Source organism: Telmatherina bonti (assembly GCF_933228915.1).
Source record: "Telmatherina bonti genome assembly, chromosome: 20".
In the NCBI taxonomy this organism is placed as follows: domain Eukaryota; kingdom Metazoa; phylum Chordata; class Actinopteri; order Atheriniformes; family Telmatherinidae; genus Telmatherina; species Telmatherina bonti.
The window spans coordinates 22,631,000-22,657,289 of record NC_136618.1 but is presented as its reverse complement, the minus strand read 5'-3'; the positions used below and the strand labels follow the sequence as shown (position 1 = coordinate 22,657,289).

Below are 26,290 nucleotides of genomic sequence, written 5' to 3'. Positions count from 1 at the left end.
CCGTAAGCTAATATAATATAAATGTTAATTAACATTTGTGCAGTGAGCTGGAGAAATGAATATTTGAAAATAAAGCAAATGCTTCTTCAGCTTTCCTTGTGAATATAAGGACACTTTGGGATGGTAGGAGGCTTTACCGTACATATCTTTATCAGAGACTATGTATTTACATTAGATAACAAGAAAAAAAACCAACAAAAAAATAAAACACATTTAGCATAGAGCCCAAACAGTGCTTATAAATATACCCTGAGTAGGTTGCTCAGTTGTAAAATGTTTTTTCATCCCAATAGATCTATTTGATTATTTATTTTAAGATAAGATGCAAATCTACATGCAAAAAACTCAGCACTTGGAGTGAGCTGATCATATAACCCGTTTCCCAAATGAAGGGAGACAGGTTTAAATTTAGTGAAGTGAATCTATCAGCAGCTGCAAACACATATGAGTTGGCAGCTGGAGGCTAGACTGAGTTTATAAAAATATGTGTTTCTAGAGATGCCTGCACATCTAAAGGCAACTGTCCAGCATGAGCAAATACCGCCATTAATTTTTAATTTACTTTTAACATTTGTACTGCTGTGAAAGTTTAAAAAAAAAAAAATAAAAAAAATAAAAAAAAAAAGGACTAAACTAAATTTAAAGAAACCCTGCAGTTTTGGTAGAACTGAAATTATGAAGTCGGTTTAATCCTGAAGCATATCAACTCAGTCAATCTTTTCTTTATTATTTTTCCTTTCACACTTTTCTTGCCCAACCAATACTTTCATTTCTTTCAGTATAAATAAATAAACTGCAGTGCATTAATCAGGGGTGAAATGTTTACTCGTATATAGGTTAAAAGCGAACAGCTGTGCGCAGTCATGCCAAGTGCTGGTGCGGACTTCATTCAGCGGGCTAATTGTGTGACACAGACGTTGGCTCTCATTAACCTTCCTGCATTACCTTTTACTGTGGATAAATGAAAGGCTTTAAATCAGCCATCTGGTGCTGCCCATCTACCTTTAGAGGGTGGAAATGACATCAAGGACGTTTTCTAACAAGGAAGGGAGCTCTGATCAGCCCTGCTGAGCTGTTTCAATACACTCCTCCATTAAACAGATTTACTTTCATTTGAGGAAATGTTCATGCTTTTGACTTCCTCTTCCATGTTTTGAAGCTGTAACACGACTCTTCACCGTCTTATTTGCGCAACAAGCAAGCAAGAAAAATGATTTTCAGGAGCACAGCCCTTGTGGGCTAAAAATCTACCCAGCTGAGGAGAAGCCGTCATGCAGAACAGAGGCCCTTTAATGAATGAATGCTTCACAGTTGGGGGATGAGCATCGGGATGATGTAAGTCGGCTGGCCATGCCGCCCTGCTGAGTTTAGAAGTCATTATTAACCTTAAAACACATCACGAACCCCAAGAGCTGAACTGACTGGACTCATTACAATAAACTTTTTTTTTTTTTTTTAATTTCATTCATCTGATTTAAATCTTGCTTAAAACTCCTCAGCAGCTCAAGAAGCACTTTCCCAATTGAGCTGAGCCTGAACTCAGAACAACTGGCATTAAAACCGTCTCCAGCTTTATTCCCTTCTTTGAGGAGAATTATATCCACCTTATTACATGAATGCATTGTAACATCCATCCACCCGACAATATTCTTGACACAAACTGACTGCAGAGATAAGGAGTCTCTCTTCTTATCGTGGTAGACGTTAAAAGTAAAATTTATCACATGCGCGATGCAAGTATTTTCTTTTCAGACTAAACTACTTTTGTCAGGTTTTCTTACCCTGTCAGACAATTCTGATGACAACCACAACTGAGGCACGTTTAACCTGATCTGTTTTCCAGTAACCATGGTACCACAGTGGAGGTATTTCAGTTTAAAGCATTTATCAGTCAGTACAGAGGATATACTGATGCCACCAAGCATCTCTATGGATTTCCATGATTTTTGTATACCACATTTTAATTTCTCTATCATAATTTTTTTCCTTTATATCCAAACACATCTTTTAAAATGGATAGCTTGATGTTCTTATACATGGGAGTAGCTTGTCAGCTGATTGTATAGAGTGTTACAGATTCACTACCAACACAATTTGCTAAGTCCCTTTTTTTCCACAGACCTTGTGAAAATGCACAATGTGGGACATGACCCAAAGTCTTTATTTTCTGTTTTAATTAAACATTTCTTTCAGTCTTTTTTTTAACCTCCTATGTTTATCTGGATCCACATCTGTCTGTTGACTCTTCTACCCTCAATTGTCATGAGAAAAGAAAGCAAGACTTTCAGTTTTACCTGTTTACATATTTGCCATGGTTTAAAAAAAAAAGAAAAAAAGTTCCTTGTTTTGTGCCATTTTTTGTTTTTTCTGCTCCCACATTTCCATTTAAACGTTATATTGACTAAATTTGAATTCAGCCTTTTTTTTGTGACATTTACCTGTCTTGTTTTACTTCTTCAAGCTGTGTCAAAGTTAATTTATGTTAGTTGTTTGTATCCTACCAGTCACAGTGTTTTCCTACAACTCTAAACTCAAAATCTAAAATGAACTTGAATGAGTGTTTTATTCTCGCCATCAGGAACATAATGACCTGTCTAAGGAGGCAGGTAATGTCCCATCTTCAGGGATCCAGTTTAATGACACAAAAATTGCTATAAATACCGAGACCGAGGTCATTAATCAAACACTAGCAGACAAACTACTGTGGCTATGATTGTTTTGTTTTTGTTTCTCGGTTTCATTATAAGTTGTTAAAATGTCACTCTGATGCCAACTGGGGTACATAAAACTGTATAATTAAACACACATTACTTTAAAATAATCATCATGGATCTTAGAAAATGCAACAAATGGAGAAAAACACCAATAGTTTTCCATCACGTTTGTAATTGTGAGGATAATTTTGGAATAAATTCAGCTTTTTTTTTTTCTTTTTTTCTTCAAATTATAAAAAATGTTTATCAATGAAACATTTGACTTGACAGATGTATTGACACAAACAATTTTATTGACTAATAAAACACAACAAATAATTATCTACAATGATGATGAATCTTCTAGACTTGTAAAGTGAAAACGGAAAATACAAAGTTACAGTAAACATGCCAATTGATAAAAATATCTTTACAAAAAAAATGTACATTTCTATACAACAGTTGTCAGTTACACATCTCTAGAAGTCCCACAAGCATTGTCTTAATCTGCAATAAATCCAACCACTGCCAAGACAAGCGGTACTTTATGAAGTCATCATTCTAGCCTAGTCAAAATCAACATGAAAATATTATTTAGAAGGCAAATGGAAAGCAAGTTCTGGACCAAAAATCTCCCCACGGACTCATAAGATTACAACAGCTGAAAGGAATTATTTTAATTTTATCATATGTGTGTGTTTGAGAGTGTAGTTTTAGCAAAATATTTCCCATCACCAAACTGTTCAGAAAGTAAGAGAAAACATGTGGTGGAGCCATTTCCTTTAAACAGGCTTCTGGATAGAAAAATAGTGCTAAATATTACACATTATCATCATTCACCAGACAATTATTTGCAATGAGCTGAAGGCAGTCTGTCATTTTTTTTTCATGGCATTTTTTTAGGCAACACTGCCAGGATTGGCAGGTTTGTATGTAAAAGAGTTTGACATTAGTTGTCTTAACATTTTAGAAATCCTCTGTTTAATGTGTAAGCTAATCCGAATCACAATGCAAAATGACAAAGATCACTTACCTCTGGTGGCCTAATCTTACCAGGACAGAATTAACGCTTGCAAGATAAAATAGAAGAGTGTACAGTATAAAGCTAACGCTAATACAACAATACATCACCCACTCACCAGCTTTAAGAGTCATCATCAGAACAATTTTTAAACCTAAGGTCAATTAAACCTGTAATGTTACAAAAACGTTGTGTGTGAATATTGTAAAGCAATAATAAAAAATAAAAAAATAAAAAACACTGAACGAAAAAGTTGCAGTCAGCTTTCATGTTTTACAAAATAAAACAATACAACTACACATATGTTCTTAAGATTGCACCAAAGGAGCAACAAGCCTCAGCCTGTCTCATAATTAATATACATAAATGCACACAATTAAAAATGTTCAGGCCAACTTGGATGAAATGAAATGGTACCAACTCACAAGTTTTACTTACATACTGTATTTATGCTATACTTAGTTGGAATTAATGAAAGACTCCCATTTGTTCTAATGCAAAGCTGGAGGATATGCAAGTAAAAAGAAAAACAAAACCTGGTGTCTCAGCTCATAACCCAACAGCATCAGTTACACAATAACAATATGTCATCTTCAGGAAAAAGCTAAACCAAAATGCAGACGTGTGCGTGAAATAAACAAAGTCATCCTTTTCTGTTTCTATAGGACTTAAGCAAGTAGCAGCCAAGTGGTAATCAAATACACCTTATTATGTAGTAATACATATAATCAAGTGTAACGACCTGTATAAAAGATGAAGTTGTGTTATTTTGCTGGTTAGGAAGATTCAGCTGTAGATTAATACAATAGCAACAAGAAAAAAACATCTGGAAAGATCTTAGAGAAGAAATTGTTACTGCCCATCAATCTAATTAAGGTAATTTCCAAAATAATGGATTGGACGCCCATCATTCTTGAAAGATTATTAAAAAGTGAAAAATGCCGTAGAAAGCCATTACTGATCCCAGGAGTGGATGTCACGTCAGTGATGTAGCTTTTTTGTCTCAACATCTCAAGCTCCTCAGACCTCAGTTTGCATGTGGAGCTAAGACTATTTTTTTTTTTACTGTGCTCTCATGAGCAATTTAGAGTACTATGCAAGGGTCCCTAGAAGAAAAGCTTTTCTCTCTAGAAGAAAATAGCAGCGCAGTTTACGTTTGGAAAGCTGCTTCTGGACAAACTGCAAAACATCTGGAACAATGGCATTTGGACAGACAAGACCACAGTGGAGATATTTGGTCCAAATGTACTTAAAGTGTTCCAGATTATTCTAGAGGAGAAAGTGAGAAAATCTGTATGACAGTTCAAGGTTTATTTAACTTTAATCATGTGTGTGGATTATGACAATAATCCCAAAAACAGCAGCAAACCTAAAACTGAATGTCTAGAAGAGAAAAGAATCAAAGTTCTGCAATGATCCAAAGTCAAGATCCCAACCTGATCGAAATGATGTGGTGGGCATGAACAAATGCCTGAAACCTCAATGAAGTGATACCGTAAAGAAGAGAGGCCTGAAATTCCTCCATAACAATGTCAAACCCATAACTTCCCACAGAAAACAGTTTCTTCAAGTTATCACCATTAAACGTGATCCTATAGGCTTTTAAACCACGGGATGTACTTGGTATTAAACACAATAATTCTGCATTCTGGTCATTTTTGTCACAGAAATAGTGACATAATGTAATATGTTGTGTGTTAACATTTAAGGGAAAAAAAATGTCCCTACATAAAACCCCCAGGAGTGAAAAGGGATGCACTTTCCTTTTAAATTAACTAGAGTTTTCTGTTAAACCAGCAACATATCAACACACTGTAGTTCATATTCTCTGAAATAACTCAGCTGTTTGTAACTGATGTGACTGTACTGATACACTTCATATTGCATTCATCATCGTCAGCCAAATTAATATGAAAGAGTAATCAGCTGAGACACCTGGTTTTCAGCACTTTCCAGTATCAGCTCGTCATTGTCTCACAGAACGTTATGGTGGTCACGTCTGTACTGTGACAAAGAAAAAGTGAAACGAAGGCAGCAGAACACAGTGAAATGCAGACATTTGTGATTTAATTTGGGTTTGCAGGAACTGGCTTCTGATTGTGTCACTTGTAATTACTCAGCTGCAATTCAGTTTTTAAATATAATAATTTTTTACACTGCAATGTAAAGAAGAACAGAATATTTCTTATCGTTATTGGGTGGAAGAAGTCTATGCTGTTTAGTTTACCATCAGCTGACAAAAGTGTAAACATTTCAAGTTTATCATTTCAAAATAATCTAATTTATCTGCGTGACTTCGTTTAAGTAGCCTTTGTGTTATATTGAATAATTTAATGCCTTTCAATGTATTTGACATAATGCAACTTCCACCATTTTTAAAGCTTTTGCCTTGCTCTTTTACCTACAGAAGATGGGATTTGTGCAGAATGCAGAAGGAGAGGATGAAAATAAAAAGGTGCTGGCTTCTGAACAGCAGCAGTCCATGTTGGGATGCACAGCCTGAGCAGGGAGGAGTGTACTGGGACTTTAGGGCACTGCTCCCTGGCAGGAGGCCTGCGCTAGTGTTGGCTCTCTACCACAGGGAGCCCTTTCTGCTTCTGAAACTTGGCAGGAGTTGGCATATATGATGGAACAGCCCCGCGGGACATTTTTATGATAAATGGATAAAGCTGGATAAAGTTATGCTCACAGTTATTGGCTTATGTATGAGTGAAATCCAAACCAGACGGCACGATGCTTCATTCGTTCTCTGAACACCACACCGCTGTTGCAGATTTTTTTCTTACTGATATTTATTCATTTGATATTTGAGCAAAAAACATAAAAAAACAACAAAAAAAAAAAGAACACAACACAAAACAACAAAATCCTTGATATTACAGCGCAAGCACGTCATCAAAGCAGCAACAGTTCATCATGTTTCCATCGCTCAACATAACTTCATTTAGAAATCCAGTAGAACCTTTTTTTTTTTTTTTTCCCCGTTTCCCATCAGTTGTATATTTTTCAGTCTGAGGAATAGTGTGGAGATGGTTGGCTTCTTGCACTTGAAGTAAACTTAGGTCAATGCATTAACATTTTGAAAGCACATTACATTTGGTTTGTGCTGCAGAGTTTGGCATCAAAACACGACTCTGCATCTCTTAAACACAACTTACAGTCCTGAATGGGTGTTTTGATCCCTTACAGATCCTTTCTGCCTCTTGAGGGTGATTGATGAAGTCTAATACCACTGATCGGGGAGTGTGTGATTCCTCTCCCTGCAGTGACAAAGGAGGAAGCACATTGTATGACTGAGTCTTCTTCACAAACACAGTGACTGTTTATGCTGCTGCTAATCTGATGAGGATTAGGCAGTTTTAAGACCATTTTAAATGGCCTTAGAAATATCTTGGGAAGTGCTGAAATATTTTGTGGTAGCTGGATTTGCCTCTCTAATCCTTCTGGACATGACATATTGAGGCTGTTCTCAATGTGATTTTCAATCCTCGGTAGGCCTGCAAGTAAAACATTCATGTATTCTCTACAACTCCAAGTGGGATTTTCAGGTTTTCAAATATATGTGCTGCGAGGAGGTTTTGTAATGTGCCATCTGATAGAATTTTTTAAAAAAAAAAGGCAACATATGGAAAGGAAATGGAAAACTCAAGTGTAACGCCGGATTTCTTAAGAGATGGAAAGAAGTGGGACACCAGCTGCCTGGCAAGGCGGAAGTCTTTTTTTGCTTGCATAAAGACATTTTTACTGCAAATGCAGTTTATTTTACCAGACATCCATATTTTCTGGGGACAGTATTTTGAAAAGTTGTCTGCTTTACTGTTAATCAAGAGAAAAAAAATATTTTTCATGGTGACAAAAGTTAGGTGGCCAACCTTTTTTCATTCCAAAGCGCTGTCATAATAAGACAATACCCCTGAGATATGAAAGCATCTGCTTTGGCGTGGATGATATGATAATTCTAGGCTTGGAAGGGATGCTGACACCAATTCAACTCCTTTGTGAGACTGATGTTTTATGTAAGAATTGGATGTTTTCCAGTGTGAGAAGCGGCAGTGGCAGAGGTAATCGGGTTAAAAGTACTTGTGAAACTGTTGGTTTCAACTGAGATAAACTAGAGGTCCTTTGCAGCTGGTGTTTCAAAGCATCAGCAGTAATGTCTGTGCCAGTAGATCACATCACTTAAAGACATGAGACCTGAGAGTGTAGGACAAATTTTGGAACGTTATATTTTTTTCACCAGTTTCCCCCGTTTTCAGATCCTGTATTCTATTCCATTAGAATGAAGAATTAATTGTTATTCAACTTTATCAAACGAAAAAGAAACTGAACAATTCTACAATATATTTGGAGAAAGATCTTCTGCATTTCAGTACAAAGATTGAAAAACCGTTTGCTCTTCAACATCACAATTATCCCAAGCACACAGCCTGGTTAACAATGCAGCAGGTCAGAATACAAAATCGACTGAATTTTCTTGCAGAATCAAACTATTTTAAGAATGTGTTGAATCACATAAAAAGTGGATCTTATTTATCCAAATTTCAAAAGTTCAATAAAGACTTCTGAGCAAATTTTGTATCTGAAGATACTCAAGATTACGTGATCAGTCCTTTGGGCACCAAAGTCATAAACTGCAACAAGCACCAGTCAACAGAACTTTTCCCAATAAATACAATGGAAAAATATGTGTGTGTATATTATATGTATATGTATATATATATATATATATATATATATATATATGTATATATATATATATATATATATATATATACATACATATATATATATATATATATATATATATACACACACATATTTGCCCCATAAAGCCATATTTTTTAATTGAAACAGAGCTCAGAAGTAGCTTCCAGCTCTAAGTTGCAGTCAGAGCATGAGATGGACCTTTCTAAAAAATGAAAGAAATTTTAATGGTCCTGCACTGCCTTACTGTCAGATATTAAGGAAGAGTGTGAGAGTGTGGAGGAAAACATTACAAAAGTTAAAGTATTGCGAAGCTTTGATGCCACAATAAGAAATGATAAATCATAGATCATTCATTTTTCTTCCATCAAATTCTGGCTCGTAATCAACATTTTTCTCATTTCCAGTATGCCTTTAAAACTCTATAAAGTTCAGTACCTAAAGGGTTAAAACAACACAGTATCTCAACTCGTGTTGGAATTGACTTTTTTTTCCAAATTGTGTCCAATATTCTGCCTACACTATGTGCATAAAACTACTAAAATTATGCATGTTTTTCTCTACTTTCCCAGCAAGTAAAGCAGGCTGTCACTGACTTCAGCTCAATGTTACTTCGACAGACTGCAAACTTGTAAACACTACTAAACACATTCCTGCTGTGAAGAGCTACCCAAATGATGTCAGTGCTGCATCATTACCCGCACCCCGAGAAGCGAGAGGCAGGAAACTCTTTACCTTAGGCCTTGCCGTTCATACCCCCTTCTGCACAATTCAATTAGATGAATGTTGTTTATGGGCAGTTCTGGCCCATTGAAATACCATTAATGCTCCCTCCATATTAGCTGCCCTTCAGTGAAGCTGGTCTTCCAAATGTCATGGAACTCATGACTTGAGAGATGATTAACGAATGTTTAGAGATGCTTTGGACACAGTTCGGTGGTTACAGTTTTTTAATGAGGACTGAGGTTTTATATTTTTTAATGAGTGTAGTCTTGATGAACAACTTCACACAGAAGCTGCTGTAATGGACACTGACTCAACACAAACCCAGAGTTCTTACCTGATTTCAGTTGTCGATATCCGATACATGGTTCTCCATCTGAAAAGGAAAGCATATGGGAGGATAGAACTGAGTGCACAGATTTTTATTTAAACTTTTTTAAAGGTCACTGCTGATTTATGCTCAACAAGAGAAGCTGTGCCAACCAAGAGTACAGTCTTTGCGGTGCATTATCATAAATTGCGATCACTGTGACCTTCTGGTAACAAATAAATCTCCTCCAACGTGTCGCTGAAAAATAATCTCATCCATTAGCAAGGACACAGCGCTTTCATCAAGGATGGCACAGCTGTGGTCACCTGGCTAATGGCTAATGAATGTAGCATGATAAAGCAAGCAAGGCCACTCGGATCAACATCAGAAACTGCTTTGATGTTGACTTGGACTCGTGAGCGTCATGAACAACACACATGGCAATATAACTGAAGAACATCTGTTTTAGGAATTCAAATGCAGCGACAGCTGTCATTAAGTTACAAAAAAAAAAATTAATTTCATGCCGCAAGGCCATTCAAACATAAAAGGGGAAAAAATACTGCAATTAGATTTCAGTATGAAAACACCAGTGACAGTCAGCCTTCAATACTGAAAGCATGTGATGAAAAAAAAGCCTACAATTTAAAAAAAAAATAAATAAATAAAAATAAAAAAGAGTATTATATATATATATATATATATATATATATATATATATATATATATATATATATATATATATATATAAATAAGCCCTGAAGCCACAGCTCACTGACATCAATGCTGAATACAACTGATAAAAGCTTTGAAGGAACTATGATGCAGTTTTCTTTTTTTTTTTCCTCAAAATTAGAGTCTTAAAAGATGTATTTATTTTCTGGTTCCTACAATAGGAGATTTAACAGTCTTCCTAAATCTGTCATGGAATTACAATATTTAGAGCCCAAATATGTTCAATAAAAAAAAAATACATAAAAATGATATAGTCTTATGCATAATGAAACATCATTATATTTTATATGAATACATATAAATTTGTTTCAATGGATTTATTTCAAATGACCTATTACTTTGTTTGACCAAAAAAACTATTCGGACAAAGCGGTCTTGAAAAATTAAATGATTTGAACAAATATAATCTAATCTCCAGACATGTCTGCTTTTGTTCGTTTCGTCTTTTGCAATTCTTCTGAAAGGACACTTCTTCTACATTGTTCTACATCCACCACTTCATGGTCGATGTGGTTCATGTCAGGTCTGCTCTTAAACACTCTCCTGTGAGCCTCTAAACCCCATGTTTTAATTAAAGCCGGAGTCTGTGTGTGTGGGCCTGCGAGGAGCTGTGCCTACGCTGTTTCAGCCGGGGTCGACAGGGAGAGACTGTCAGTCCAGGCGCCCTCACCATTCACTCATGTGAAGCCCCGCTTGCTCAGATCTGTGGCCATGAATAATTCTGAAAAATTAACTTTCAGAAGGCGAACACTATCTGCCCGCTAGAGATTTTCCAAAGTGCATAGAGTTTCTCGTCCCCCCTCCTGCCCACCCACCTCTGTCAGCCCTATCAACCTTTTCTCTTACCAGATGGTGGCTGCCCTCCTCGTCGTAGTCGTCCTCGCCTCCATCGGTCATCTCTCCTGCCTCCCCGTCCAGCGCCCCTTCACCGGCCTCCTCCCCAGAGTTTTCTGCTGTTTCTGACACAGACTCCTCATGCAAGGAGTCACAGTTGTCCTCATATTTTCTTTGAGCCTCTAAAAGAAAGCAGGCAAAGAGATTTCAGGCAAAACATTCACAGTTTTCAGCCTATTTGGTGAAAGGCATTTCCTCTAAAGTTTACTGACTCCATTTTTCTGGCCCTTACAGGCTGTGCTGATTCTTATATTTGAATGGAAGTGAAGGACGTTTGTCGTAAATAATGTAACGAATTGATCAGCAGTCACTTTGATGCAGATGCTCATTACTAAACAGCTGCCTCTACATTTTGACCCATGTTTCTGCCAAATCAGCAACAAAATTCCTGTACTTTACTTTTAGCTTCAAAGGAATCTTCTGAGTTTGTTTCTACCAAACACAATCAGTTAAAAAGGATTTGGGCAACTGCCAACATCATCAGATGACTGAAACTATTGCTACGATGTTTCTATCAAATTTGGAATAGACTTAGAATAAACTACTTATTTGTGTTTATGAACTTGCACTTCCTGTATGAGTCACTGAGTTGGGGCTGCATCCATCTATTTTCCACATCCATTTAATCCAATTCAGGGTCTTGGTGGGGGAGTTGGAGCTTATCCCAGCTGTGGATTACAGCCTGAATCCTCAAACTGTACTGTAATAACTCAGGATGGTGCTAACTTGGGCTCCAGTACTTCCACAAATTCTCAGAAAATGGTGCACAGCTGGAAAAGGCAGTGCAAACCGAAGACTTTTCATCCTTTGCAAATGGTTTCTTATGTGTTTTTGAACATTATAGAGGCACTTTCATTTTTTTATTTGGATAATTAATAATACAGATGCAGACACATACTGATTGTCTCTTGTTAGCATGTGGCACTGGTACTGTTTGTTCACAGGGAAATGGTCGCAGACTGCTGCAAAGCAGATAGACGCTTTAAAGCTGCAATTTGTGAAGGTGTCACCAAACTTTTGACTGGTAGTGTGCATTTTAAACATGCACAATGTGGCTTGTAGGGCTTTTCACCAATCTTTCTGCAGCAGCATGCTCTCTTTTGAGATGCAATACCTAGACTTTATACTGACAGCACTTTTTTCTTCTTGCTATAAAAATAATCCTTTCTTAACCCTGTCCTCCCCTGTCTGCAGTTTACGTCGCAGCCTCCCAGCTGCACGTTACCCCTGCTAAAGTGGATGTGTCCTGTTTTATATCTGTGGGCTGGCACTGCCGGATTGGAGACAATGCTGCTTATAGTCTGCAGTCAATTTAACTGTTAAGGCTCCAAGAATTATTTGTAAAAATTAACATTTCTACTTTCCTCTTCTTTGTTAATTCAGCTGGTGAAATTCTGTCACCCCTGCAGAGCCATTTGAGCCAGTACTGAATGCTTATTAAACCTTTAAATACTGATAACAAAAGTCAATTGTTAATTTTTAGTCTTGTGGGAAAGAGTGTTTAATAAATAAAACACTTGACAATATTATTCTTTGTCTTTTAGCATCAAGTTATTGAAAGTGCTACAAAGCTGTTTTCCTTCAGACAAGAAATTTAAATGATCTTATATTCAACTACAGATTTAATTTTGCTAAACTTTTTCAGATTAGACATCTAATGCAGTCTTTTTATGTATTATGACAGTTATACAGATCAGATGAAATGTTTTCTTTTAACAGCTGTTTTCCTTGAGGATGAAGTGATTTGTTTATCTTATATAGAAATTAAAGAGAAATCATTCTTCACATTTTAAATAAAGCAGCGCATTGAAATGGAAAACATGCAACATGCACTTTATGGCATGTTTCCTAAGTGACCTTCACAGTGAGCATCAGTCTGAGGCTGTCCTGCAGCACAGGGCATCTGAAAAGACCTCAAACAGACAGAGTCAGCTTGGCGCTGACACCTGTCTGCTGATATGACAGAGGACTCTGCTGCTCTTATCTCCAACTCTGTCAATAAGACTTATGGCTGACGTTTGCTCTTAATTTCCCTCCAACTGCACTGTGTCCTTCTCTCCCTCCCCTCCCCTGTCCTGTCCTGCTCAGACTGCAGTGTGTGTCTCACCGGATTCAACTCTCTGCTGCTTCTCAATCTTTTCCAGACGTCCAAGCAAAGAGTCGATCTTGATCTTGATCTGAGTGAGCTCTCGTTTGATAGTCTGGAGCTGGTCCGTCTTCACTGTTGAGGTACAGACACAGAGAAAAAAAAAAAAAAAATCAGTATGTTTATAGTTACTTTAGGTTGGTTTGTTTCATTTTTAATCTCTGCACTCATTTCCACTGTTATCTATTAATACCTTTCACACTCAGAGTCACATCTTGCTCAGAAACGTGATCTCTTGCTAAGGGATCTCTGTGTGGCCAACTGGAAAGGTTATCCAGTAGAGATGCTGTTTCTAATTTGAAGATTAGTGTTTGTTTTACGCCCAGCAGTGTTGTTTTACTTTTCATAAATGCTTTGATTTTCAGCATGTCTGCTTATCTTAGCAGGCAGCTGCATAACTGCTGAATCACACTCATTTTCGACTATCATCTGACTAGCTGAAATTTTAAACTGGTGCAATTTCTAGAGTAAATAGATTTGATTGACAAGTAAAATCCTCATGATAATAATTTTAGAAGCAAAGTAATTGCAACTTACCTGCAATATAAATGATTCATTATGAATGGCTTATCTTTCAATCACAATGCAAACAATTAATTTAAAGCCACATGTCTGAATTTTTGCAGTATATTTCACTTTGGCATCTTGGCTTCAGCTTTGCTTTCTGTCTCTTCTTGTTAATTACTTTTTTTTTTTTTTTTTTACTCTTACTTTCTCACTTCCTGTTTATCATTCACTCTGGTAGTGTCCTCCAGCATTTCTGTGCTGGATCACCCACGGTGTACATCCAACATGGCCAGTGTGTTAATACTCAGTTGCTTGCATGTGATGCAGTACCATAAAGGAAAACACAGCTGTCACATCATGCCCTAGCTGGAAATAAAAAAAAAAAATTAAAAAAAAAGCTGTGAAGTGCAATTTCTTAGCCTTGGGATGCTGCAGGGCAGTGGCTCCAGGACATGGTCCCAGAAATATGCATGATGAATATCAGTGTGCCATCAAACTCAAGCACAGTTTGAGCTTAGAAACCTTTTTTTTTTAGTATTACTTCCATCTTCTCTTTTATTTTAAACTACTGTAAATGGCTAAAATGAAAACTAAATGACCTGTGCTTATGCTTGTAAAAGACAAGAATGTTTAACACCCTCAAATATGCCTGATCATGACATCACAAACACATCACAAACACAAAAACACAAAAAGCCCAGAAGCATGGCCACAAGTTTCCCCTCCAACAGCTTCTGTTTACAGGCTCATGAATAATTGCCTTCCCATTTATGCTTTGCTTTGGGTCTCGGTGTTCTCTCAACAATGCAAATCTGAGCTTGAGGTAATAAGGTGTAACATTATCATGTCAAAGTTCAAGCCTTAACCTTAATACATTTGTAAAGCACAGACTGGTTGAAAATGATAGAACCACATCACTTTTAATTTAGTGTGGTCTGTATCACCGCTGCTGAAATAAGGGTGTGCTCCTCAACAGCTTAAACTGAGAAGATTAAAGAATTTAGACCTTAAAGTAATAAGATAATCTCATTCTTAAAGCCTTGGCGGCTGAAACGTGTCATGTTTCCAGAGGAGGGTGGATACGCTGACATAGACACTAAAAGCTAGGATGAAAACATTAAATTCTTTTTGACACCTATCAGATTATTTCAGGGCCAGCGAGAGGATGAATGAGTACTCAGTAAACAAACCCACCACTTCCTGTCAGGCTTCCACCACAAATCACACACAAGAGACATGAGTGCCCAAACTCAAAACAATACTTGTTTGGTATCGTGTCTGCATGTGGCTCTTTAAGTTAGTTTCTTTGATGTATATTTACACCCTCATCACAATGCCGAGCTCCTCAAATATGTGCGCGCTACCTTGTATGATCTCATTTCATGAATAAAACATAAACTTTCACATTTATAGAAGATGGCAGAGCATGATAAAAAAAAAACCCTCTGACATATTACCTTGGAGTGAGCTATATTCCCCTAAAGGACATTTTAATCTTTCAGCAAAATTCATGCTGAAAAACAACACAACAGCTGCCCTTGTAGGATCCTGTATGATATTTGTCTATGCATGACTTCTTTATAACGGAGCAGGATGATTAATGCATCCATGGAAAAGAGAGAGAAAAGTAGCAAATAATACCAGTCTGAAATGGGGGAGTGCATACGTAATATGAATGTGGAAACCCCAGGAGCTATTTTCATGTTGTTTTGTAGAAATGGATCAAATCTAAATCTTTTGGATGGGGGTGAAGAGATGGATATACAATGATATCCCAGTGGGGGAAACACTGATGTGTCTCTATCTCCATCTCAGCATCTCCTGTTCCATTTGTATGAACTGGCTCCATGAATACACTCACATATATACTCACTTCCTGAGTCCAGCATTATCTGAACTTGCTCTGGGCAGCTTAGTAGTAGTCCTTTGATGATAAGGAAGTGTGGAACAGTTTTTAATTTATCTGGGTCTCCAGGCATTTTTTCTTTTGTGCTATCAACTACATAAGCTGCAGAGGAAAGCGTACACACCCTCTTCCAACGCAGCTACACCAACATTGCATCTGTAGATAGCTCAGGTCAAAGGAAAAGGGTGAAACATGCTATTGTCAATAAATAACCTTTAGAAAAGATTTAGAAAATGAATAATAGATCTCATTTTACAACAGCAGACATATTATCTTGGGGATAGAGAGGATCTTTTTGATCGCTGTATTATAAATATTAAACTGAACAAAAAGATTTAGGTTTGAGATGGTAATGATCTTTTTCTTCCTAGTACCTCTAGTACCCTCCCTGAGCCGCCACTTTATCGTGGTGGAGGGGTTTGTGTGTCCTGATCCGAGCAGCTATTTTGTCATGGGCTTTATGTTCCTGGTAGGGTCATCCATGGCAAACAGAGTCTAGGGGAGAAACCAGACTAAGTGCGGCTCAGCGACCCCCATGATGATGACGACCAATGGCCGAAGTGTTCCATTGCCCAGACGTGGGTCAACGGGCCTCCCTCTGGAGCCACGACCATGGCTGGGGCACAAGAGCGAGCATCTGGTGGTCGGGTCTTTGCCTGTGGGGACGGTGGGGCTTAGCCCGAAAGGGTTACATGGGCCCCACCTCCCCTGGGCTTACTATCTGCGGGAGGAGCCATGGGGCTTGGGTGCAATGTGAGCTGGGCGGTGGCAATAGGTGGGGACCCTGGCAGTCCGATTCCTCAGCTGCAGAAACTGGCTCTAAGGACCTGGAATGTCACCTCTCTGGCGAGGAAGGAGCCTGAGCTTGTGCGCGTGAGCGGTTCCAGCTAGATATAGCCGGACTCACCTCGACGCAGGGCTTGGACTCTGGAAACAGTTCCCTCGAGATGATCTGGACCTTCTTCCACTCAATAATTGCTCACGGTGAGAGGCATCCTCATTGGCCCCCGGCTTTGTGCCTGTATGTTGGGGTTTACCCTGATCGGCGAAAGGGTAGCTTCCCTCTGCCATCGTGTGAGGGGACGGGTCTTGACTGTGGTTGTGCCTATGCATTGAACAGCAGTTCATCATACCCACCCTTTCTGGAGTCCTTGGAGGAAGTGTTGGAGGATGCTCCTTCTGGGTACTCCATCGTTATGCTGGGGTACTTCAATGCTCACATGGGAAATGACAGTGAGACCTGGAGGGGAATGACTGGGATCCCCCCTTTCTGAACCCAAAAAGTGTTGGTGCCTGTTGTGGCGGTAAGCCCAGAACTCGTTGGTGGACACCTGCAGTGAAGGATGCCGTCAAGCTCAAGAAGGTGTCCTATCGGGCCTCGTTGGCCTGTGGGACTATGGAGACGGCTGATAGGTATCTACAGGCTAAGCGGGATGTGGCTTTGGCTGTCGCCAAGGCAAAAACTCGGGCATGGGAGGAGTTCGGCGAGGCCATGGAGAAAGACTTCCGGACGGCTTCAAGGCAATTCTGGTCCACCATCCGGTGACTCAGGAGGAGGAAGCAGTACTCCGTCAACACTGTGTACAGTGGAGATGGGGAGCTGCTGACCTCAACTTGGGATGTTGTGGGTCGGTGGAAAGAACACTTCGAAGACCTCCTCAATCCTACCAACATGACGTCCGATGAGGAAGCAGAGCTGGGGGACTTGGGGTTGGACTCTCCTATCTCTGGGGCTGAGGTCGCGGAGGTGGTTTAAAAGCTCCTTGGTGGCAAGACTTCAGGGGTGGATGAGATCCTTAAGGCTCTGGATGCTGTGGGGCTGTCCTGGCTGACACGTCTCTGCAGCATCTTGTGGACATCGGGGAAACGCCTCTGGACTGGCAGACTGGGGTGGTGCCCCCCCCTCTTTTTAAGAAAGGGGGCCGGAGGGTGTGCCCAATCAGTCAACATGTGCTTTGTGGACTTGGAGAAGGTGTTCGACCGTGTCCCCAGGGGGCTTCTGTAGGGGGTACTCCGGGAGTATTGGGTATCAGACCCCCTTGTATGACCTGTCCAGTTACTGTACGACAGGTGTCAGAGCTTGGTTCGCATTGCCGATAGTAAGTCGGAATCGTTTCCGGTGAGGGTTGGACTCTGCCAAGGTTGCCTTTCATCACCAATTCTGTTCATAACTTTTATGAACAAATTTTCTTGGCGCAGTTGAGGTGTTGTGGGGATCCGGTTTTATGGCCTCAGGATTGGGTCTCTGCTTTTTGCAGATGACGTGGTCCTGTTGGCGTTATCTGGCCGTAATCTCTAGCTCTCGCTTGAGCGATACGCAGCAGAGTGTGAAGCGGCTGGGGTGAGAATCAACACCTCCAAGTCTGAGACCGTGGTCCTCAGCCGTAATAGACAGGATTGCCCTCTCCGGGTAGGGAGTAAGGTCCTGCCTCAAGTGGAGGAGTTTAAATATCTTGGGGTCTTGTTCACAAGTGATGGAAGGATGGAGCCTGAGATCGACAGGTGGATTGGTGCGGCGTCTGCAAAAATGCGGACTCTGCACTGATCTGTTGTGTTGAAGAAGGAGCTTAGAAAGCAAAGCTCTCGGTTTACCAGTTGATCTATGCTCCTACCCTAACCTATGGTCATGAGCTGTGTGTCGTGACTTCATCAATAGATTTCAAACAGATGTCAAAAGTGGTTGCAGAGATGTACTTTTGTTATTACTTCCACCAAAGCAGAAATCATGCATTTGGTGGCTTTGATTTGTTTGTCTGTCTGTCGGTCTGTCTGTTAACAACATAACTCAAAAGGTTATGGGTAGATTTTTATGAAATTTTCAGTAAATCTCAGAAATCAAATAAGGAACAAGTAATTCAATATTTTGGAGTGATCCAGATCAATGCCAGGATTCAGGACTTTTTTAAAAAAAAAAAAAAAAAAAAGGATTCTTTACTATGAGATTAGGATGATTTTATCTTTAGAGCCTTTAACTAAAAAATTATGCTCACTATCATTAGCAGAGGTCTGTACTCTAAGTGCTTCTAGTTTTGAAGCTGAAGCACACAACTCAAAGGGATATGTTATGTGCTTGTAAGAAGCCTAGGATGTATTTTCCTGTTTTCAATGTTTTAATGTCCTGATGACATACTGACTTTCTGACATGACTATGCATGGCTGTTGTAGTGAGCAAAATTCACCATATACTTTTAAATATTCAATGAGATTGTCTTCAAATTCATGGGTGCACTCTTACATGGACCTAAACTCAGGCTGGAAGCTGGTTTTGTTCAATTATTTAAGGCGTCGTCCAACAAAATCCTTACTCAGCCGTGACTTTATCATTTGTAGGCACAAAGCCTCACAGTTGTAGGTGTGCTCCCAATTTTAAAATCTCGAGATTAGTATTCCTTCTATAACAGGACACATTTTGTTCTACACATTAGGCAAAGAAATAGTGAAAAACCTAATCTCTTGTAAGCCAATTGTAATTTTTTCATGTCTCATACTGGATGTAAATTGTGGCTTAAACCATTAAATATTTTGTCATTGTCTGAAATTTGACAAACATCTCAACTACTGAATAAACTTGGAAATTAAAACAAATCATGAGGCACCATATACATTTGCATGCATAAGCACTAGCATTAGTGTTTATCTTGCTTGAGAAAAATGGTTTTACCTGGCATAAAATGTGATGATCTGGACGTATGAAGCCTTTATTAAGTCGGTTTTTTCACTTCTTAGTGTCAAGCTCTCAGTGTTTGTCTTTACAGAGAAACTTTTATTTAAAATTGTATAAACAGGTGTTATGGCTTATGAATCACCTCATGACATCTAGCTCTATTTTCACAAAAACTAAAATTTAGTCCCGTTTCCTAAACGTGGTAAAACTTGGAGCAACTTTTGTACGAAAACAAAGCTTATGTGAATCTTTGCCCTTTGGGCTTTTGCAGTTTAACAATAATTGGAAAGTCATATTTTGTCTGTTTACTCTGCACTTTGCAAACATGTTAAATTAATATTTACAAATGCACACTTGTAGGTTAACTCCAACTCAACTGGAATGGTCTTAAATAAATTCTGTTTAGTTGTTTATTTCTACAAAAGCTTAGAAGAACCAGGGCAACTTTGATCCATCGCAATATGTACAATAAATTTACAGTTTGTTAGCTTCTTCCTGAGTCTTTTATTGTTAAATAACAAAGCTGGTATTTGATTTAGCATTGTTGTCTATTGCACATTATGTATTGCAGAATAAAAATTAATCGTCAGTATCTTACCTCTATCATCTTCTCTGACGTGAATTATTTGCTCAGTCCAAGTAGTTCGAACTTACTACACTAACCCACCCTGTTGTTTGGACAACCTAACCTTATTTTGGTGTCCAATCTGTCTCAGCCAAACTCAATACACACAGTGATTTTTCATGGCCCTGGCAGGGGCAAATTAGTCCCCCGAACAAACAGCAGCTCTGCTTAGACACAGAGGAAAATTCATTGACTCTTTCCAAAAAGAGGATGGGAGATGGGCTTTTTTCTCCCTTCGCTGTAATACCAGCTGCAGCTGGGTTCTCCTGACAGACCCTACCAAGCTGCTCACACTGATAACACTGGCTGAGACAGCCAACAATGAAACAAACACTGTAACCAATTACACAGGCTACAGATAGAGACCAGTATTTAGGAAAACACAGCTGACCGCGACTCCACAGAGATGCGCCCAATCTCACATTAATTACATTTAGGATGTTTTAATGCATCAGCAGTTAATCAGAGGACCAAATGAGATCCAGATGGATGCTGGGTGACAAGAATAGCGCTGTTTGTTGTATGGCTGCTGTTCAGAGAACTCAGATTATATTTGGGTTTGCAATTTAATGTTTGCTCTATATTGCAGTGTGGCTTGTTCTGAGCTGCTGGAGTGAATTAAATAGCTTTCTATAGCGGAGAGGCGAAAGTAGCGCTGATAAATTATGCCACTACCCTTTCTCTTGCATGCACGTTTTTTTTTTTTTTTCAGATTTGCATTAGTTTATGGAAAGGACAGACTGTCAATGTAATTAGGCTGTGCTCTTTACAAATAAAGTCAGATCTGACATAACCAAGGGAGAAAAAAAAGCCCTTCATTGTACGTACGTTTGACACCAGAGGAGGAGGATGATGTGGGAGGTCTGGAGGATGAAGAGGAGGAAGAGGAGGATGTTTTGATGGGGAAGGAAGTCTTCCCACGGCGGGAGGAAGGAGCAAGCACCCTGGAGCGTTTCAGAGGGATCACAGCTCTGGGTGGTGGGGCCACTCTGCCGTGGTAGTCAAAAAGCCTTGAGAAAAGAAAAACCTGCAAAATTATACTTCTTACACTTTTCTGTAGCCACCATCTTTTACAAGAGGTCCTATTAATACCCACTTACTAGCTACAGATCATCAAACCTTCAGCACTTTCTAAAACCTACTCTTTGATCCCAGTGTTGTGTTTCAACACAGATTTGCTATGGATTTCTTCTCTGTTCTTTTGCTCAAAAGGCACATGAAAACAAAAGACAAAAACATACAATTCAAACCTACTATCATCACTCATCCTGTACACATTTCCAGACCATTACTGAAAGCTGTCCTTCCAAAGATCTTCTTAAAGTGAAAAGAATAAAAATAAGAGGGTGCTGAATGCCAAATGAAGGCATTGACTCTGATTGTTCTCTGAAAGAAAGATTGTCCCACTTCTCAGCAGGTTTGACATTCAGCAAGTGGAAAATACCTCAACAGATAAGCACTCTGATATTGGGTGGATAAATGAGAGTGCTCCTTCATCAGCATGTTTGAGCTGCATGCTCCATTTGTCAGGTCATTCTGACAAGTTGGGTACTTTGATCGCGGTGAGGTTGTTGAATCAAATCTGACATAAGACTTTAAATGACGATGAATCAGACTAATCTTCTGCTAAACCCATGCCTGTGGGTATGGTAAAAAGTGGCAAATAAACCAGAATTTGTTTTATATTTTAGATTCTTTAAAGTAACCACCTTTTGCTTTGGTGACAACTTGGCACACTCATAACATTTTCTCGATCCATTTCATAAGGCAGTCACCTGGAATGGTTTGTCCATGGTTTGACCAAGAGTTACCTCAGCTACATAGGATAAGTTCATCAGTCACCAATCTCAGACACTGCAAATAAACAGCACCTCAAAAAAGAGCCTACAGAAATGCTTCACAGAATTCAATATGGTGATGCATTTCAACATCAACTGTTCAGAAGAGACTGCCTAAATTGGGCATCCATGGTCAAATTGCTGTAAAGAAGCCACTTCTTAAAAAATAAAAATAAAAATAAGAGACTAATTTGGGCCAAGAAACATCAGGAATTACCTCTTATCAGTGGAAATCTGTGCTCTGGTCTGATTCATTTAAATTTGAGATTTTTAGTTCCACTCGCCATGTTTTTGTGAGACACAGAAAAGGTGAGCAGATGGTTCCTATATGTGTGGTTCCCACAGTGAAGCATGCCGGAGGAGATGTGGAATGGTATGGGGGTTCTTTGCTAGTGAAACAGTTAATTAGTCAACATCCAAAGAACACTTAACCAGCATGGCTACCACAGCATTCTTCAGCGACATACCATCCAACCTGGTTTGCACTTAGTGGGACCATCGTTTATATTTCAAGAGGGCAATGATCCCAAACACACATCAAGACTGTGTAGGGAATGTTTTACCAAGAAACAGAATGATGGAGTGCTGCATAAGACAACCTGGCTTCCACAATCGCTTGACCTTAACTTAATAAAAAATAAAAAAATAAAATAAAATATATATATGTATATATATAGAACATGGAGGCCAAGTTTAGTGAGAAACAAAGAAAAATGTTAATCATGGATGGATCTGATGGTCAGCAATGTTGGGTCTCTTGGATAACTCCGTCACCACATTCTTAAAGCAGATATTGCCGTCTTTTTAACGTGTTAAAGCACAAAACCTCTTTTTTGTGATAACTTTACACAAGCCTGCAAATCCATGTTCATGAGCACAAATCCAATTCACAAACTGCAATGATACAGTAGTGGGAGCACTGTCTGTAGTTGCTTTTTTTCTTGCCGTTAGGACTTGTCAGGCTGTGGTGTCCCTGCCTCTCCTCCTAGCTCTCCTGAGTGTCTGGACACAGCTGTTCCTGATTATTCTTGACTATAAAGCCTTGGCCTGCTCTTCACTCAGCGCCAGTTCATGTACTTACCAGTGGTATGGTACGGCCATCCAAAGTTATCCTTATTACTCTGCCTATTACAACTATTAGTGAAGCTGATTTGTTTTTTTCCTCTGTGTCCAGCATACCCTCTACTCAACTGCATGGATCTATTTCCCTACCACGGATCCTCTCTGCTGCCAAACAACACTTGCTGTTTATTGAGATTTATACATATAGTAGTTTTGTTTATGTTTAGCAAAAAAACAAAACAAACAAAAAAACTACAAAAAACAAAATAATGAAATAACAACATTAACCCTGCAAGACGTAGAGTTGAGCCATGTGCATTACAGTCTTGATAAAGCAGTGTGTGCCCACTTGGAGTGAGAATGCATTTGACATTTTTATTAATAGTTGTTTTCTTCTATTTAATGGCTTTCAGAAAGTTTGCATGATGCAGTCCAAGAAGTCAAATTATTTGCTATTTAGGTAAAAGTAAACATACAACTCAAAAACACTGTTTACGAAACAAATATACAAAATGTAAGACATGATTTAATTTAAATTTTAACTTCATATTTCAGATATACAAAAATAAATGAACAAATGAATAATACTTTTTCCCTTCATAGTAATAGTTGATAAGTAAAAATTGCCAACTTTTACCTTGTAACATGTGATGTTTAACCAGGTAAATCCAATGAACATGCATATTCATCGCAGCCTTGTAGGCAGTGGGCATCTCCCTTCTCTCACATATTCAATAGTTAGTTTACTTAGTTTTCCTTATTTCTTTCTACGAGTCAGAATATGCTTCTTGCTTCAACAGATTCTCTGCAAGTGAGTCAAAATACAGAACATTGCTGTCGGAAATATGATCATGGTACATTTATTACTTCCTAATTCTGGGAATGTGGACAAATATACTGTTGAAATCTTAAAGATACATAACTATCATATTTTTAATAACTTATCTCATAACTAATATAACTGCTTTCATTCGCAGACTTTCCCACCATGAAACTGTTTGTATAGCATTTACTGTAGATGTTGTTTGAGAAATTGGTAGTAATTCTTTGATGTTTTTATGTCTTAATAGCTTCTTTGAATCCTACATTCAATACAATAACAGAATGAATGTGAAAGAAAGCGACTGATACATACCTGCTGTAGAAATCATCCCTGTAGTACTCATAATCAAATTCATAACCGCTTAGAGAGAAACAAAAGGGGAGGAGGGTATAGAGAGAAGCATGGAGAGAGACAGCAATGAAGGAGAAAAAAGGTAGATTGTATTAGAAGAAGCCAATTTAGATCTGTGGAAACAAGCATATTAAACTCAGTTTTTGACTCCAATGCACACATTCTATTCTGCTTAAATGTCCTCATATGTTAGAAAAGTGACCTGATGTGCAAAGACATGAAAATGTTCAGAGGGTGAGAACTGGCAGACAGGAGAGAAAAGAGGATCATTCCTTAAAACCAATAGAAGAAAATCAATGTCATCCGCTCAAGTTTTTTAGATGAAATGTAATAAAGAGGGGGGGGGGGGGGGGAGCTATTTTAAAATGCTGGGACTCTCACAGAAATCTTGATTGGGATTAATGTATTGCCATTTCATTTTGGTCTTGATAAGGCTGAAGACTTATCTTTTTGATAAGTCCTATAGCTAGGGATGGTTAGCATCCCTTAGTTATGCTGCTATAGGTTTAGACTGCTGAGGGACATTTCCTGATACACTGAGCTTCTTTCTTTTTCTCTTTATCTCTCTCTCTTTTATCCCCCCCCATAACAGTGTTGCATCATTAACATGTATGTCTCCTGTCTCAGCAGGTCTCCCTAGCCGGGAGTAGCAGTTCCTGTTGTCTGTTGTCTTTCTGTCCTCTTCCCCCCACACAGCAGAGACAGATGGCTGCCTGTCCTGAGCCGGGTTCTGCCGGAGGTTTCCTTCCTGTTAAAAGGGAGTTTTTTCCTTCCCACTGTTGCCAGTGTGCTTGCTCAGGATGGGAGATTGAGTTGGACTCAACTCAATCTGTTGGTTTCCTTATATAGGCTGTTATGAATTGGCCTTCATTATGTTTTCCCCTCTGTCTGTAAAGCGTCTTGAGATGGCATTGCCGTGATTTGACGCTATATAAATAAAGTTGAATTGAAGTTGAATTGAATTGATTTTCACCCCTGCTTCATAATTACCATATTACATCCAAGCTTTTTATCTGAAGCAATAAAATGTAAATGAGGGTTTATAATGACATGCACAGCCTAATAGATTTGTAAAATAAGAACTGTAATGAAACAAACCAACAATAAGGGCAATAGTGAATTGCTAGGAATGCAAACTTTGCCAGTGGGTACACTATCAGAGTACACACAAGTGTCCCAGTGAAGAGAATAACCCATCTAGTCCTCTGTCACATCAGACAGTAGCTAAACAAGCACTGTGATAGTTTTTATGTTAACAGGCGATATGTACAAGGCAGAAAGTCAGGGCCAAACTTAATGAAGCTTATACAACTGTGTCTCTTTGAGCTTTACAGACTCGCCCAGAATAAATTCCAGCAAAGCCACAAAAAATGCGAAAATCACTAAACTCTTAATCAGACATTCAAGGTTCAAAAGAGAAAGAAAAAAGAAGAGCATCATCAGAATCTTCATATTCTGAAGATTATGGCAGATTTACAAGAAAAGCATGATGGCATGGATGTTTATGACAAGGATAGCTAGACTGAATATTAAATGGAGGACAAGCCTTACCTGTAAACGGCTGAGAGCGGTCGTTTGGAGCCTGCTTTAGGCCGGTATGGTTTTGGTTCACCTGCCATATTTATGTCTGTTAATAAACAAAAATTCATTAGTCATGACAAGTCAATGAACAAGTCAAGACGAACAATGAATTAACATTTTTACTTATTTCTTATCCACTGATGTTTGGTTAGGTGGATTAGTTTATTGTAAAAGCCTCATTTTGATAAATCAATGTTTTATTAAAACATAATAAATGCTCAAAAATGGAACTTCTCAATTTGAATTTAATGGCAACACTGCTATAGAAAGTTAGGACAAGTGGAAAAAAAGGTTGGAAAAGTAAATGCTTGAATAAAATAGCTGTGGAAACATGTTGCAACTGGTTAACTGGTAACAACTCAGTAAAATGACTGGATATAAAAACAGTACTGGCTGAGTCTCTATAGTAAAGAGAGACAATAACAATCTCTAAAAGACTTTGTTTGCATATCATGGAGAAATTTCAACATAATGTTAGTCTAAGGCTGAAGTCTGGCGACAACTTTGCATGCGAGGAAAAAAAACAACTGCATTTTTAGCCATATAGCCAGTTATTTCTTTATGTTCTTTTATTTTCTTTTCAATGCCTCTTCTGCATCCTGTTGAAATACTTTGCATGTTTAACTGTACACATAGCACTAAACTGTGTTATACATGAAATGTGCTCCATAAATGAACCCCTATTGCACATTGGAAGCCCATGAAGT

The 26,290-nt window shown here is 38.6% G+C and overlaps 1 protein-coding gene across 1 annotated transcript in view; it reads right to left on the bottom strand.

Annotated features, from left to right (window-relative positions):
• Positions 1–9,484: 9,484 nt before the first annotated feature.
• Positions 9,485–26,290, bottom strand: part of LOC306770766 (RNA-binding Raly-like protein) — a gene marked incomplete at both ends in the record, with an annotated part of 57,069 nt that continues 40,263 nt past the window's right edge. The window contains 6 exons of the mRNA XM_079259694.1: positions 9,485–9,517; positions 11,033–11,202; positions 13,188–13,301; positions 20,757–20,938; positions 23,964–24,011; positions 25,554–25,629. Coding sequence (XP_079115820.1) covers positions 9,485–9,517; positions 11,033–11,202; positions 13,188–13,301; positions 20,757–20,938; positions 23,964–24,011; positions 25,554–25,629 — 623 coding nt within the window. The remainder of the gene's footprint in view (positions 9,518–11,032; positions 11,203–13,187; positions 13,302–20,756; positions 20,939–23,963; positions 24,012–25,553; positions 25,630–26,290) is intronic.